The sequence below is a fragment of the Coturnix japonica genome, chromosome 8, assembly GCF_001577835.2.
Source record: "Coturnix japonica isolate 7356 chromosome 8, Coturnix japonica 2.1, whole genome shotgun sequence".
Lineage (NCBI taxonomy): Eukaryota > Metazoa > Chordata > Aves > Galliformes > Phasianidae > Coturnix > Coturnix japonica.
Genome location: NC_029523.1, coordinates 4,840,459 through 4,857,183, shown reverse-complemented (window position 1 = coordinate 4,857,183; position 16,725 = coordinate 4,840,459). Strand labels below are relative to the sequence as shown.

At 46.1% G+C, this 16,725-nt stretch overlaps 1 protein-coding gene across 3 annotated transcripts in view; it reads left to right on the top strand.

The window, feature by feature from the left end:
• Positions 1-13,669, top strand: part of COP1 (COP1 E3 ubiquitin ligase) — a 120,016-nt gene extending 106,347 nt beyond the window's left edge. For 2 of the 3 annotated variants that reach the window (XM_032446164.1, XM_032446163.1), the window contains exon 19: positions 6,683-6,765. In XM_032446164.1, coding sequence (XP_032302055.1) covers positions 6,683-6,757 — 75 coding nt within the window. In that variant the 3' untranslated portion in view covers positions 6,758-6,765. Of the gene's footprint in view, positions 1-6,682; positions 6,766-10,623; positions 10,669-12,551 lie in introns of those variants that run through there. The other variant, XM_015869783.1, reaches the window with a different exon arrangement.
• Positions 13,670-16,725: the final 3,056 nt, after the last annotated feature.

Sequence of the window (16,725 nt, the reverse complement as noted above, 5' to 3'; positions counted from 1 at the left end):
GTCAGGTCACCAAGAAGCTTGGAGTTTTCCAGTGCTCCATCTCCCTGCCTGGCATTGCCACCAGCACAGTGTAGCAGCACACTGCTGCCACACAGACTATGCAGTAGCTGTCACAGCTCCTGTGCTGTTGCTGTGGCATCAGGGTTTGGGGGTGGGATTTCACTTCAAAAGGGACGTTATTACAGTTAAAGCTTGCAAATTAACTGTCAGAATGTGAGTGTCTTAATGTGAGGTTTTTTTTCTCTTGTCTGCATCAGGCGAAGGTGGAGGTGACTTTCATTAGCGCAGTGCAAAGAAGCTATGATCACTATGAGACCCAATTTGCTGGGTTTTGTCCAAACAGACAGCAAGTGACAGCCTATTGCCCCTGAAGCTTTGACAGCCAAACCGTCCAACGTGAACGATAGCAGAGTATGAATCTGTTATCAGTTTTAAATAAATTGATTTCCTCAGCCCATCAGCCATTCCGTGAGGTTCTGCCAAAGTGTTCCCCTCTTGCTGACCCAGCCAGCCTGACTCAGCGTGGATCTCTTCATCATTCCTGACATCTTTGAGTGTTAACCCGTTCTCCTGCATTGATTGCCACTATTTGTGTTTATAATGTATTAATTGTTCTGCTTTTCCTTTGAAGGGATCCCTTGTAGAAGTGCTCAGAGTGCATGGGAGACAGCAGACACTGGTGTAGGTTTGTGTCCTGCAAAGCAAGTGCCCTGCATACCAAGTGTACATGGGTGCGAGCTATGGGATGGGAAGGGCCATGACATGTTCTTCAGAACCCACAAGCAGAGAGCGTGTTGGATGCAGTGTATTCAGCCTCACCTGGCAGACTGTTGTGGGTTAGTGGGCTCGACAGCAGTGATTTGTGCCCCTGCACTGTTCGGGAGAGAAATGCAGATTGAGCAGATTTCTCATTAGCAAATAAGTAAATACCACAGCTCAGGAAATGAATGCTTATTAAGAGAGCTAAATCTCAATGGTATTACTCCCTGCTTTCTGTCTTCAGTTCCATGTTGTGAACATCAGGATTAACCTGGGGCAAATCCAGAGGGTGTGTTGCCTCTGTTTCCCCACGTGTCGAAGTAGGATAATAGTTAGCTGTCTGGCCAGGACATTTGTTACACTTAATTAATGTTGTAATATGCCTTTGGTTCCTCTGATAAAACGTGCTGTGTGAATGCTAAGTTGTTTTTACTGATTGGATTGTTAATTAAATGTGCACATAGAAATGATTTATTGGTGTTAGAAAAACTAAGCCTTAATAATTTAAAATGTTAACATCAAGGGGGGTTGGGTCAGTGTTAGGATTGTATCATCCACCTGTGTAGAGGTTTAAACCTGGTACTGAAAATGTAAAGGATGGTTTTATTGGGAGAGAGGGAAAGCAGGAGCTTGAACAGCTGTTGGCTTATTTAGTGGTATCTCTTCATGGGGGCTGATTTAACAGCAGGACCCACACTCTAATGCCCGGTGCAGGGATGCCATCAGCAGTGCACTGAGCTACAGAGAGCAGGGAACATGGCATGTCATCTTGGCCCAACTTGGAAACTATTTGTCAGCATGCAGAACAGAGCGCTTCAGTTTGGCACAGCAGATGACGTGCAAAACTTGCTTCTGTGAATCAGGGGATGAAAAAACAAAAGAAAGTATATCTGGGGGAATGTATGTCTGCCAGGCTGCTGACACGGATCACTGCCTGCTGAACACTCCTGGCCCAGCAACAGTTATTTCCTCCATCAAATAATGTGGAGTTTCAGTCTGTAGTCACAAAGCTTCTGCCTCCATATATTCTTTTTTCCTGTCTGGGCAGGTGTCTGAGGTGAAAGTGGGAATGAGCTGTAGCTGTAAGCCAAAGCAGGGACTGGAGGAACAGATATGTTGTCAGACTGCACTAGTGAGTTCAGGGACCTGGAAGGATGGAGAGCTGAGAAGATGCATGGGAATAGATACGATACCAGTGGTCAAAGAATGGGTTACAGGGACTGGAGGAGTGGGTTAGCCAGCATCCATTCCCATTCAGAACCCAAGCAAGATGTGTGTGCTGGTGTGGGAGATAAGATAGCATGCTGGAGGCAAAAGGTTTGGAAAGGAAGGGAGGCAGGATTTACAAAGCTGGTGTCAAACAGACACCTGAAACATAAAAAAAGAGCACAGAATGGAGGGGTGTGGTGGGAGATCTCATGCTAGGGAGAATGGTCTCAGATATAAAGCTTCCTGAGGCTATAGACAGATGGTCTGGGAGAGATCACAGTGCTCTTGCACAGACTGGTGTGTGAAGACTTGAAAGAGGAAACTGAGCAGTTGGATTTAGTGTTGCTGGAAGAGAAAGCCCTGGTTTGGTGAAAATGAGGAGAGAACATAAGAGAGATGGGAGAACATGGAAGTGTGAAAGAAAGAGGCGTATGAGAGCTAACTAAATGCAAAGAAACACTTAAACAAATTGGAGTTAGCCCTTAACAGTAGGTCAAAGAGCTTGTTGTAAATGGAGGAGGACCAAGAAGCTGGGAAACAGAAATGGATGGCTTTAGCATCAATCAGGGGTTCCTCTCAGCACCTGTTCCCCCCACTCCCCAGCCCAGAACAGCAGTTGGAAGCAGGGCTCTTTGCTACGCACCAAAACCCTTCAGCACCCACGGTAGGCTGCATTTATAGGGTGAGCTGCTCATGCAATTCCAGGATTGCTTGGTCTGAAAAGGCTTTTCACGTTCTACTGACTTCTATTTACAGCCTCTGATCCCCGATGGCTTGCAGTTGGTCTGCAGAAGATGAAAATCTAAACTACCAGATTTAGATCACATTTCTGAGTGCTCTTATGCAGACTTTGTGGCAATTTCTGGGTTCACACATTTTGTTTCTGATTAAATGAGCATTTGGGAGAGAAACATACAGCGATAGCAATAGTAAGTGTTAGCGCCCTGGGGCTTCCTTTTGCCACACACAGCTCTGATGGGCAGGGCAGCATGACCTTGCTTGGGAAGAGATTAAATTCATCACCTCCAGCATGAGGTAATGACTGAGCACAACAAACAGGAGGAGGGAGGGAAGGAGGAAAACGTATGGGCAGCAAGAATGCAGATCTTGGACAGTTGCAATTGTGAAGCATTGCAGTATGTAAAATTGCCAGTTGGATGTTTGGGGTCTTTAGAAGTAACAGAACGGATGCTAACGGCTGTTTTCACTAAACTAATGCCTAACTGCTTAATGTAGTTTTACAGTGTTGATGCTAATGTGTTGCATGTTTATGTATATATATTTTTATAGGCTTATTGCAAGCTGTATTTATGCACTGTTGATGGCTTTGTTCAAGGCCTTGAGCTGTTTGTTTATGGCAAGTGTCTGAAATCCCAGGATATAGGATGATAGAAAGAAGCAGCTTTAGAGACTGCCACGTATAATGGGCAGCAGAGCTCAGCAGTCCCGCACATGCAGGATGAGATGATTTGCCCTTTGGGAAGAATGAGGGCTGGGTGTGTACCTTAATACCAACATAATTTGCTTTTAACATATGTCTGTCTACCTTGCCTGATAGGGAATGTGCAACAGCTGCTAGAGCAGTGTCGTTCAGTCTGCATTAGATGCAAAGTAATAAGGCTCTGACAAGTTATTCTTGTGTTGAATTCCAAATAAATCAGGTGCCCATCAAATGATAGAGGTGGTTACCCATAACCATAATCAGCACCTCCTGGGGTGTGCTTTGCAGGCTGGCTCTTGCCCCTGCACAATCATCCTCATTGGCCTCCATTTCCATCTTGAATTCAGAAGGTGGTGTGGGAAGGAGCAGATTGGTGCTCGTCTGCATGCTGCTCCATACACATGCCTGTTTTTCTTTGAGCCTGGTCTTCGGTTGCCATGTTGATCTTGTTTTCTTGAGAGCTACATGCTGAAAAAGAAAGGTCACGCTACCAAAAAGCCATTTCTCACTTGGCTGAGAGATGGCTTACTATTTATTTGAGTATGTCGTTGGAGCAAGTCTTGGACTGCTTGCCTCTGAGCACCCGTGGGCTGTGAATACAGAGACCTGTCTGCATGATAGCGAATGAGCCTCCAGTTATACGCTTCCTTCTTGTGCTGAGTTCTGTCTGAATAAAAGTAGAAAAACACATTAAGTGTAAAATCCATAAATGAGCAGACTGCTTCTTCGGGGAGGCTTTCTTAGGGCTAGAAAGAAGGATGTATTCATGTACTGAGAGTTGTGGTTGGAAAATACCAGTTGTGGATGTGTCAGGAAACTTTTAATAAAAGTGTCCACGGTAAAGAGGTTAAAGGATGGGATTGCAGAAAAATGAGAGCAGGGATTCAACAAGATGCTGACTTTCTACCTGTGAGCATTTCCCAGCGAGGCTAGATTCATCTTGTGCAGAAGCTGCAAGCTCTGCATGAGGCAGAATGATGAAAACTAATTTGTTTGAAAGCTTTTTCTCCTTTATAGAGTACCTGTGAATTCCTACGTGAGAGGAAAGCGCGTATGTGATTGTGGGCAACCCTTTCTAAAGAAAGCAGCTGAAGGAGTGTTGTCATCTGTAAATCTCCAAGTTAATGTGTTAAAAAAATACCTTTACGTGTATTTTTTTTACACACCTGTGTAGGTGTGGTTGTGCAGCGTTTATAAACCTGGGGGGGGGGTAGAAATAGTCTCTGCAGCTGGAGCTAGAAAGAGGCACAGATGAGATCTTTTTAGGTTATTGAGTTGTTGCATTTCCCCCCCCCAGATAGATAAGCCTAAGGAGGCTTTATCTCCGTGTACAAAGGAATTACCTTCGGAATGAGATAAAAATACAGTTTCTAAGGATTAAAAACTGCTGTTTAGGCACGTGTTCTGTTCCAGGCTTAAAAGCTGGAGAGTTGGATGGGGCCGCTGCTGAAATGCCTTGGTGTGACATCGTGTGTATGGAAGACCTCGTTCTTTAGAAAAAAACTGCTCAGTTTAAAGAATTAATTAATTTCTGCTCAGACCCGATGTTCCCAGAGTAGATAGCAGTCAGTTAAATTTGTTCCAAAGGGATTAACATCGAGCAAACGTGATGGCACGTGAAGTGGGCTCTGGAACATGGGGAGATAACAGGTTGGACAGTGCTGCTATAACCACTGCACCGTGCAGCTGTTCATGGATAACGATTGTAGTGCAACAATGGAAAAAGGACAATTCCACATGCAAAGTACTGCCCTGCTGGGGAGAGATGTCGTTTATTGGTTGGGCTTATTAGCATTTGATTTTGTACGCTGGAGGTTCATCTTGTTTCTCAGGTTAGAATTTGTAATTTTCTTTCAAAAACAAAAGCTGGCTTGAGTCATGCAACAAGAAAACAGCTGGATCTCAGGGGATTTAGAGTGAAAAGCCGTTATAATCTGCTAATTACAAGATGAAGAGCAGGCGAGCATTGGTGTTCTGTTGGGGAACCACTTTCATGCATCTCGATACATGAAAAGGCTTCGTGCATAGCGTCAGTGTGAGAACTTTCCATGGGATATGTCTTGAGTAATAGCCATCTCCTGTAAGGACCAAGTAGCTTTGCTGTTAAAAAATAGCTTTCTGTGCAAGCTGCACTAGATTTAATCCAACTGTGCACTTTAATTCTGCCTATAAATAATATAAAACAATGGCCATTTGAGCACTAGCTTTCTCAGCCAGTATATCTTGCTATTGTATCAACAGCTTTTCTTAATTAGGGCTCCAGCTCCTTTGAATACGTGTTCGGGGTTGAGCTGCTTGAAAGAGAATTGCTGACAAACCAGGCTTTTGTTAGCAAAAACGTCTGCTGGGGCGGGAAGGTGAGAAGTTGTTAATTTAAAATACGTTCTTTAAGAATCCTAACTGTGAATCTATAGAAGGAATGTAGCTGAAAATGCAGAAAACTCACACTTATCTCAATGATTACGGGACTGGAAGTTTGGAGGGGAATGTGGTTTATTTATGTAGGGAGAAGAGAGGCACGAGTTTGTCTTCTGTAATTATTTATAAGACAGTGAAAAGTCCCAAATAAGGTTTTGAGTCTGTTGTGTGAACACGTGCATGTATAATTTGGAGAAACATCTTGCTCCACCATCGCTACATTAATCTTCCTAACAAGCAATTTCTTCAGCCCGTTGCATTCTTCCTGCTATTTGTGGAAGACAGGGGAGAGTGCAGAAGTAGGAAATAAGTCCATGTTGTCTCATCTCTCCATTAAGAAGGCTTCTTCTTCAGCACAGTCCTTGTGGGAAGCGGTTGGCCAATTTGGTTTGAAGCTTAGTTGTGTCTGGTTAATGGCACTGAGGAGCGCTTCTGCGTCTTTTATGTGTTTGCATACGCAGTTAAAGCAGTGTCTGTTTGCTACCCAGTGCATTTAGCAGCCCTTCAAGCACTCTGACTCTGTCCTGGTTGGACCAGCAAGCACAAAACTATTCCATTTGCAAACCGTAGAAGCGTAGGTTATGTTGATAAACAAGTGCTCCTATTCATACTGGAGGGACAGAGATGTTTCAAGTGTGCGTCTGTGCTCTTCTTCTCATGTAGATGATGCTTCAGCTTTTCCTTCAGGGAAAGTTTCAGCAGAGATTGGGAACATCTGAATTTAAGGATTGCTGTGTGTGGGTTAACAGTGGGTGAGTGGTCTTGCAAAGAGGATTAAAGGAAAAAGAGATAAGCGATTTGTGTTCATCTTGCCTGTACCAAGTCCTTTTGAGACAGGCCCTCTATTTTTATCAGGAGAGGAAGACCGTAAGCCACTTGCCTGTGATTTCACAGCCCAGTGATGAGGGATACACAACAACTGGAGGCTGAGGATGCAGGTGAGGGTACAGCAGGGTCCTCCTGTTCACCTCTTTGTTAACAAGGGGGGCTGGCAGAGACAGGTTGTGCAATTGCACCATAGAGTTGTATACCTGAGTGCCAATGTGTGCCCATCCAAGAAGCCGTGCCCTCATGGTGGTTCTAAAAACTATCCATGTGGAGTGACTTTCATCCAATTACCCCCACCTATGTTTTCTTGCACAGAGCTACAGCCCTTACTTCCTATCACACTGAAGCAGCTCTGACAATTTTCAGGGCTTCTGTTGTTCAGCTGAGTTAGCTCAAGCTTCAGGAAACTTCCAGAGCAATTCTGATTCTCTGACTGCTCTTGCATGAATACCAGCAGCCAGCCAGGCTTGCCTTCCCCTCCCTCCCCTGTACAAATTGCCTCCCCAGGGCCATCCAAACGCAGGGCTCATCTAGGAGGGAAGGAAATCAGAGTGCTTCAAAACCCAGCTGTCACCAGGTGAATAACTCCTTTGAATGATGAATGTAGCAGGTATCTCATCTACTCAGGAAGGTCCCAGATTTGATTTTGTTTTTCTTTCCCTTCAAGAATGTGCTGTAGCAATTTCTCCTTTTGGTGCAATCAGTGAAAGTCCCGTCAGATCCCAAGGGTGAGTGGCTTTGAAGTTACTGGGGGTGAGTGAGTCATGTTCTTCCAGCGCCAGCTCTGGGTGATGGGGATGCCAGGTTCAGGTCAGAGGTGCTTCTGTCTGGACCACCTTTGCTCTCATTACAGGTTGATTTTGCACAGTGCCTATCTCTGTGTAGGTCCACATCCAGTCTGTAGGAAGGAAGGGATTGCTGGTGGACTTGAGCCCTTCCCAACGTCAAGCAACTGTCTTTCAGGCTTCCCATAGTAATGTCAGGGCACCCGAGGGAAAAGACAGCACAAAAGAAAGGCTGTTCTTGAGTAGTTTCAGCACAAGATGAGACTTCAGCCCTGGAGCACCCCGTGTTCATCTTGATGCGAATCCTGAGGTGCACCTACATCTGTCAATTAATCTTCTTTAAATTAGTGCATAACTCCGAGTGCGCAGTTCTGATGGTCCCCAGAGCCTCTTCTCTATCGATTTAACAAGACCAAAAAATCTTCAGCAGTCTCTCATCAGTTCTGTGGCCGTCCCTGGCTTGTTTGAAATGCTGTGTTATCTCATGGCAGGGGACCGATGCACGCTGCATCACATCTCCACCCATCACCCCTTATCTGCCCTGATGTGCATGGGAGAGGTTGCCACATTTCATCAGGGTGCAGTAATGCTTGCCGGATGGAAAAATGCTGCTGTTTGCCAGGCAGTAAAACCTTCGCTTGATTTTTATCGTGTTTGTTCTCTTTTTTTTTGTTGTGGCTGTTTTCCCTTTCAATCTTCTTTTAGTGAAGGCAGCTGGCACCTACAGATCCTGCTGCAGGAAGTGCTGCAGCTGCTTACCGCCCACAGCAGGACCCAGCAGGGTACATGTGTAACAGAGTCATTTCAGAACTTGGTTACTCCAGGGCACAAGCATTCAGTTGTGGTGGGTCTCTCACATCCCCCCACCTCTGCTTTGGGATCTTTGGGCTCATGCAGGCAATAAATGAGAGAAGGATTGAGAGCCAGCCTTCCAACCCATCCTGCCATGCGTGGTTACAAAGTGATCAAGTAGGACATGCAATCAAAGCCAACAGTAGGAGTCTTTGTTCAAGCCTGAATGCTGGCAGTGGTGCCATACATCTGCCAGCTTAGGTGGCCATGGTCCTTTGAGGTAACTCTCTTCTACCCACCCAGGCAAACAGATTGGCTCAACGTGTGTGTAGCTGCTGGGAGGTATAAACTGACAGGGCTCGTGCTGCTATCTAAGCAGCTGCACAACTTGCTTAGGTTTATGATGCCTTCCATGTATTGCTTGTTTTGTGGGCAGCACAGAAGGAAGAGTGTTGTTCCTCTAGAGGATTAAAGAGTTCCCTTGCTGTGTTCCCGGAGAAGCAGTGTTGGAGTGCCTAACACACGAGTCCCTGTTTGCTCAATGACAGATTTGGTGCTAATTTTGCTGCTGTCTGCTCTCATTTGTGTGTTGTGGATGAAAGCGGCGGAGCAGCGATTAGCTCAAGCCCTGCTGAAGAAACAGTGGCTTCTGAAGAACTAGAGAGTGAGAGTGAGAGTGTATTACCCTCTGGCGTTTTTATTTTATTTAGCAAGGTAAAACTGTTCATTGAACCAGAGTTCATTTACAGTGGTACCCCAGCAGACTGCAGCCACAGGATGAATTACCAATCACTCGCAGTGCAAACAGGAATCATTCTGGCCCTGGACTGTCTGTACCCAGGAGTTCACTCTTTGGCATGGTTCAGTAGATTGGTATCTGTGCCTCTCCCCCCAAATCCTATCAGGCATCCCAGAACGATCTGCTCCCTGTTCTGGTCACCAAATCACACTTAAATCTGTATCCTTCCTGCTGTTTTTGGATTGTAGTTGTTAACCAGAAGCTGGGGAGCTCACAGGATTAGACTCTGCTAGCCTCCAAATTAATGGAAATGGGAGTATATGTTTCCTTTGGGGATGTATTTTCTTCTCGGGAGCTTTGACATTGGAAGATCATTGCTGAGATAATACCAGGAGTAGTAACTAATCCCCTAATGGATAGAATTGGGGGTGAACAATTCTATTTCTAACAGTTAGCCCAGTGGGTCACCGGAAGGCTGCTCTTACCTGATTAGTGGACTTGCACATCAAAATGGGATTTCTTCCCCTTTGCTGGTGGTTGTGTGGGCTCCCAGTGCTCCATGCATCCAGCATGAAGCCCCATTCATTTCTTTGTCCCCCAGGCAGTGATATGCCTGCTGCAGGGCCACCTCCAGCCTGCTGAACACCAGCAGGTCTGTTCCAGTCACTGGCTTCATTAAAAATGCATGTGTTAAGTGATGGGATAATTACAGCAACTTTGTCTAGCAGCAGCAAGAGAAACTGAAAGATGTTGGGGGATATCATTAGACAAAACAGTTTGTGGCAGGTGGTTTGGTTGCAAAAGGGCACGCAGGACACCAGGTAGGGAGGGGTTGCTTCCAGTGCTGCTGCCATTGCTGTGGTGCTCATTTCTTTTTCATGTTTCTTGGCACTGTATCATTCATTTGGGATTTCCCTGCCCTGATTCTGGTTGGGAAGGGTGCATTTGCACTGCCATCAGGCATTCAGGCAGCAGGGCAGAGGTCTTCCTGTATGCGACTGGCACTCAGTGTCTGCCTGAGGTTGCCTGTTGGTGTGGCAGGTGTTAATTTGCAGACAACCAGGATAAGAAAATAAGAGAATTCCATTGGTTCACAGGAGCTGTCTTTCTGAGTCACAGCAAAGCTGAAGCCCTCTTTTCATTCCCTTCTAAATGTGGTGTATTTGCTATTGCTTTCTGACAGCGGGGTAAGACAAAGCTACTCTTTTCCTTCTTTGTTTTGTTGGTTGGAAACCCCCTGGCTGAGCTGGAGAGCTTTTGTCACATTGATGAGTTGGTTTAGTTAGGTAGGGCACCAGAGACCTTTGTCCATATGCTGCCAAAAGATGAAATGATTGTTATTATTTGCCCACTTCACAAGGGGACTGTGAGGATTAATTCATGTTTGTAAATTGCTTTTGAGATTTAAAGCTGTGTACGAGCACTAGGGATTATTGCTTTCTAACTCTTTAAGGTAATGTAACTTTTATGAAGACTTCTAGCCTCAAAAGCATCTTGGAAGTGGGAAGAGTTAAGTTCCTTTTGCAATTAGATATACTTACCGTGTTTAAAATGAAAAAGCAACTACTTCACTGCTGTTTATTCCAAATAAAGGAAAAGGAAAAAATGGAAAAGCAATGGCAAATGGTGACTGAGCCTCTTCTTTTTTCCAGGAGTCCAACGTGCTAATTGCTGCTAACAGTCAGGGTACAATTAAGGTAAGTTATTTTGTGCATCTTCTCTTTGAGTGCTTGAATCTGTTGTTAGTAAAGGGAGAGGCCGCAGACATGGTACAGCCAGCAGAAACCATCAGTGGAGGTCATCCCAGCCATGGAAGTTTGCAGTTTAAATGATGTGTTTGCCTCTGGTATTTGGAGGAATGGGCATATAACAGAGGTAGGACCAGGGTGCAGAAAGCTGTTGGTGCTGCCCTACATCCACTGCTCCTTGGCTCTCAACAGTGCAGAAGGGAAACCAGCCTGCATCGGGAGAGCTCGATGCTCTGCAGTGATGTGCTGCTTAAATTAAACACAGGCCTGGCACTGGGTGTTATGTATGCAATATTTTTCCTGACTGATAATAGGTGCCACATCTCAGTTGCCACAGCAGCCGCTGCATTTATACGTTGGTTCGAAAGCAGCTGCGTGGCGTTGCTTTGAATGGAGAGGTTTTAAATTAGTGCTGTCTGGCACAAACATCTCCACGCGCTCGTGTTGATTTTTGTGACAGCAGAGGAGGCTCTGCATTTGCTCGTTGGCATTAGCCAGACCCCATCTTCTGGCTGGTGCAGCAGAGCTGAAAGCTGAGCTCCTGATGTGCAGCCAGCTAAAGCAGTGCTTGAAATGAGCAGGGCTGCTCCCTCGCATTGCTTACTCTGAGCATGTGGACTGACTTTAACAGACAGCAGCTGCCAACATAGAGTTTCACGAAAGCAACAACCTTTCCTGTGCACAGAGAGGCTCATGTTTTGCCAGGTTTTCAGTGCCTGAATACAAGTCTTCCCAGGATATCTGTTCAACGTATTTCTGTCCACACAATGTCAAATAACGTGCGGAAGACTTTGTCCCACTTTGTGTCTCTATCGAGCACATAGCCAAGCAGAAATACTGCCCAAACCCAGGTGCTGCTCCTCTGCACAGCCCCAGGTCCAGCATTGTCCTGGACTGAACCCAGGAGTGTTCACCTCCACTGTGCTTTTAAGGCTTGGTTTTCATGCTGCAGGCTCATAGCCCAGAGCTCTGACGCTTCCCATGGCTGCTGATAAAGGAATTTACTTGCTGTATGCAGAGTTCCATGCTGAGTTGTCACCCTTGTGAATCTGAGCTTCCTCCTCCCAGTTCTCCTTCATGCAGTTTTCTGGAGCCAGACCAAGTCCAATGGTCTGAACGAACCTGGAAAAATGACTGAAAAAGCAGAAATAAGTCCCGAGTCGTTTGTGTGATTAGGTTTATATTTTTCTTCCTTTTTAGGCCATCATTGGCCTGGTTACTCCTGTTATTGCAGTGTGATGCTGTAGCTTTTCATTTGTAGGTGATTTATTTGGCAGACTTTGGAATTGGTTGCTCATTACTTTGGTCACTTCCTTCCTACTTAAACGGGCAAAGCACACAGATGCTTCTGATACCTTTAAGTGAATCCAGCAGCAACAGGAATGGTTTTGCTCATGCACTTTGCTTGTTAATGAGTGAAGGTGGAGGGAGAAATGTGTAAACAGCCAAGGTTATTTGGATTCTGATATTTCTATTAGAACTTGTTAGCAGACAGTGGGGAAGGTGCAACAGGCTGGCAGTGCCCAGGAAAGGGCACTTATGCTGTGGGCCCATCCCTCTCCACCATGCCAGTGTGTGCCCATGGACTTACAGCCCCCAGCTGTCCCCAGTCAAACCACCCTGGGTTGTTACGTGCTGTACAAATCACTCAGCAGGTGACAGCCCTCATAGTGCCCATCTCATTTGTTTGATGTTATTGCTTGCTGGTGAATAAAGGGTAAGAGGTGGAGACAAGAAGGGTCAGACCTGTCCTAATGATCTATATGCTGATGTAGGACATAATGAATGTCATAAATTCCTATTCTGTACTTCTTGTTATTCCTATTAATCAGGTACTGGAGCTGGTATGAAGGCTTTTCTCAAGGCTTGAGGTACTTGGTCCTGCTGATAACGCTGCATTGTTCATCTGGGATCTTCAGTGGGACAAGAAACCGAAACCACCTTGATGTTCCTCCCCAAAACCACCATGTTTGTTTGTATGTTTTCCCATGTATGGACTTTCAAGGACATTTTTGAGATGCTGGGAACACCGGTGAACTGTCTGCCATCAACATTAACTCCACAGACTTTGCTGCTGCTGGTGGTGGTATGGTTGTCTAATTTTTATGATAGGAAAACAAATTCTTTAAAATAAAAACAAAAAGGAATAATAAAATTTATTGAGCCACAAGCTGAAGCGGGAAGATTCTCTCTTGTTGCACATGGGAACAGATTTACTGGGGAAGGGAGCGCTTACTGGACCACACAGGGCTGTCCTCAGTCGCACACCTCCATTCGTCTTTATCTGGACTATTCCTTCATCTCTGTTGGCATGAAGTCTCTAAGCCTTACCTGGACGTGCAAGCAATTTGCTTTCAGATATGGTTGAGTTGTTCCTTTGATTTTATTTTTTAGATGCATTAAATGTTGAGAAATGTCATCCAGGTTGACGCCGCTGGAGACTAAAGTCCTTTGGTTACCCAGAAGAGAAGGGCAGCTTCCCCTTCTTCTTCCCTTTGTGCCCCTGCTCTGGCCCTAACGGGCTGCTCCAAAGGAGAGGAGTAAGTCAGCCTCTGACCCACGTGAATCCAGTCCTCTGCTGCCTGCCACCAACTGTGAAGAAGTGACGTGAGCTGCAGCTGCCTGGGACCTGGACTGCCCCCACCGAGACATCATGGAGAGGTGACCTCATTGACACTGAGCTGCCTGCCTTTGACTCTACCAGCTGGAGGAGAAAGTATCTTGTTCCAGTTACCAAAGCCCTGCACCATTCGTCTCCCTTGTGGTCCACTGACGTTTGCCCCTCTGCAAACCATCAATGGAAGCTGAGACTTGTGAATGCTGTAATAAGAGAGAGGATGGAGTTGGTTTGTAATGTGTTTCAGAGCCATGATATAAGTAGCCTTATTTTTAATGGTCGTGCATACACTTAACTGTACATACGGAGGGGGAATAAACCATGATGCTAAGAGCTGTCGTTGCTTTGTTGTCAGAAGAGCAGGGGGAGGAGGAAGGTGCAGATGGTCCCCAGGAGCAGCAGTCACACAGAGCTGCCAGCACTTGTTAAGCCTGGAAGTGGAATTGGGTGGGTGTAGCAGCTTTTTCTTGTTGCATGTGGTGAAGGTGCAATGCACACAGCGATACCTGTAGGCAGCATTTCAATTCACAAGCGGAGCCCCTTTGAGTTCATTCATTGAGTTCATGTGTCTCCAAGGCTTGGGGTTGCTGGCGCAGGGTTTTGTGTGCTGTGCATGAGCACAGCAAGGTCTTGCTGCCTGGGCTGCCAGTCATGCAGCTGTGCCTGCTGTGTGTGAAAGGTGGTAAATGCTTGGAGCTGATGTTTTACAGCAGAGCTGAGGACAGATCCTGTCCTGACCCAATGCTCGTGCTTGTTTCCAGCTGGGCTACAGTGGACAGATGTGCTGCAGTTCTCAGATAGAAGGGAGCACCATAGGCAGCACCCAGTGTGCGCTGGGTTTCTTTGTGACTGTTGACATGCCGGGACAGAAAGAGCAAGGAGAGCAGGGAGAGAGGACAGAGCATGAGATCATACTTGTCTTGCTGCAGGTCTCAGCCATGTGAGTCACCAGGGTCGTTGTGACAGAAGGAATCGAGATGGGCTCCTTTGGCCTCCTGCCGAGCAGTCCATATCCATCTTCACTGTGTTTTCAGGGGTGCCTGTGCCTGAGATCTGCCACCCTCCCTGCCTTGGATGCTGGGTTTCCCTCAGCCTGTCTCAGTTATCGGTGCCTATTGATTTGTTTTGCAGGCTGCTGCTGTTGTGTCTGCTGTTGTGACAGGGGCCTTCGGGCACATCTCATCCCCCTGCTCCATGCCACAAGCAGCCACTTGGCAGCCGCCCTCATTCCTCCTCTGCTCCCTACTTGAATGTCCTCTGGACTTTAAATTGAAATGGCTCTGATGAGATGTTGAAAACAGAAGGGGGAAAAAAAAACAAACAGCTATTGAATGCTGTGAGGTTACTCCTTGAATTAAGCAGTGAAAACAGTTTAACATTAGCCTCCTTTATTTTCTAGGTTTTCATTCCGCTTCAATCAAGATAAAATGCAAATTCAGAGTCTGGCCCTAATTAGAAACACAGCAGCTCATAAACACGGGTTGATGGCATTTTTTGTCTTTGTCTTTTTGTGACAAGCGATATGCTCCTTATTTTAATCCCCTTAATTTTCTTTCCTTCAGGTAACTTTCTGCTGTTGATGTGAATTAAGTTGCATATAATTACTATAATCTTTTAACAGTGCTTGGTTGAATTTCTTTCGAATGAGTCGTCTTCCCGTGTCCTCTATATGAGCAGCTCGCTATCCAAAAGCCATTGCTTTGCTGTCTGTGTGGTGTTTGCCAGGACAAGTGATGAGGATCCTGCAGATGACCCACGTGGAAGGAGCGGGTCCAGTTAACAGAGGCTGTGGAAGAGATGGTAGTTCTCCCTTCCCAAACAGCTCTTGCACAGACCTGCAGCAGTTCTCATCTACTGTTTTGAGAAGAAACCATCTCCAGGCAGGTTGGTTAATGGCTGGTGAGTTCCCAATTCACACACTTGCTGTACTGATGCCGTGCTGTGTTCCTTCAGCAACGTGGTAGCCTTCAACAGCCTCCTTTCCATCCTCAGCCCATGACCTCAGTGAGGTTTTCAGCCTTTTTTTTAGTGTCGGGGAATAATCCAATTCAGGAGTCACCTCTGGAAGTCTCTGCTCCACCCCCTGCTCAGAGCTTCAAAGCTGGGTTGGGTTGCTCCAGGGTTTGGAGATGCTCAAAAGCTAAACCGAGCAAGGACAGAAATTCTTAAACCTCTCTGGGAAACTTGTTCCAGTGCTTAACTCTCATTGTGAAAATTAATTGCTGTTGCAGTAGGTGTGTGCAGCCCTTACTCCCAGTCTCTTGCTTTGGGAGACCCAAAGTGACAAAGCCTGTGGCTGGTAGCTGCCCCACAGCAGCTGCTGCCCAATAGATATGACCCACAGCAGCTCCTGCCCCATAGATCTGACCCACATCAGCCCCACAGCAGCTTTTGCCTCCAGTGCTTGTGTCTCTGGGAGAGGTGTTGGGTGAATTTGAAATCCCACAAGAGCAAGCCAGCCTCTTTAATTAATCTTAAAGCACTTAATAGAAGAGTGGGAGGATCGCGCTTCAGTGCTAAAAAGAAGTTCATTGCTGGAGGGAATCGAAAGTGATGGTCAAGGGGAAATTTGAATTAATATCAATATGTCAGGGCTCTTCAGCAGCAAGTGCAGGCAAGCTGCTAATGCCAGCATTCAACTCACATGCTGGATCCTTGTTTGTTTAATTTGGTCTCATTCCAGAAGGTTGCAAAGACACCAGAAGATAATTAGAAAGGCAGAACCAATCCTTCCTTGCTCAAAAGCAGTCATTCCTTTCTCCTTGTTGGAGGAGGCCAGAGGGCAGCCAAACCCTGATGTTTGGCTGGAAGAAAGCACCCTGTTAGCCCATCGCCTGCCATGACATGGGGAGCCAAAGAGCTGAAGCCCCCATGGAGTCGTGGTGTGGCAGGAAAAGACCAGAGCCCATCCCACAGCCTCCTGGTGACCGTCACTTTGCTTCAGTTCTGTTTTGAGAGCGGGTTCTGGTGTTGAGGGTCTTCCCAACCTGCTCTCAGCTCAACAAGGCAATACTGGGTTATTTATTTTGTTTCTTCACTCTCTTAATGATATGAAACTGTGTTGGGTTAAAGCAAGTCTGCTTTCCCTGCTCCCCACTGACAAGCCAGCTTGAGTTGAGTCAGCTTCACCAAAAACAGTGGTTTTAAATCTTTCTTAGCTTATCTTCAAGAACAGGAATTTTATACCTTCCTACTTTAACTTTCACCCCCTTAAATCTGGGTCTGGGTGATGATTCACCATTGCTACTCAGCAGAGGCAGAATGAGGACTCATCCTATACAATTAAGCAGCAGGAAAAAAAGCCTTTGGGGCAGGGTGTGCAGTGACTTCTTAAGGACTTGCACAAGTAGCTGTAAGGCATGAGCTGCACCTTCAGCCCCAGTGTACTG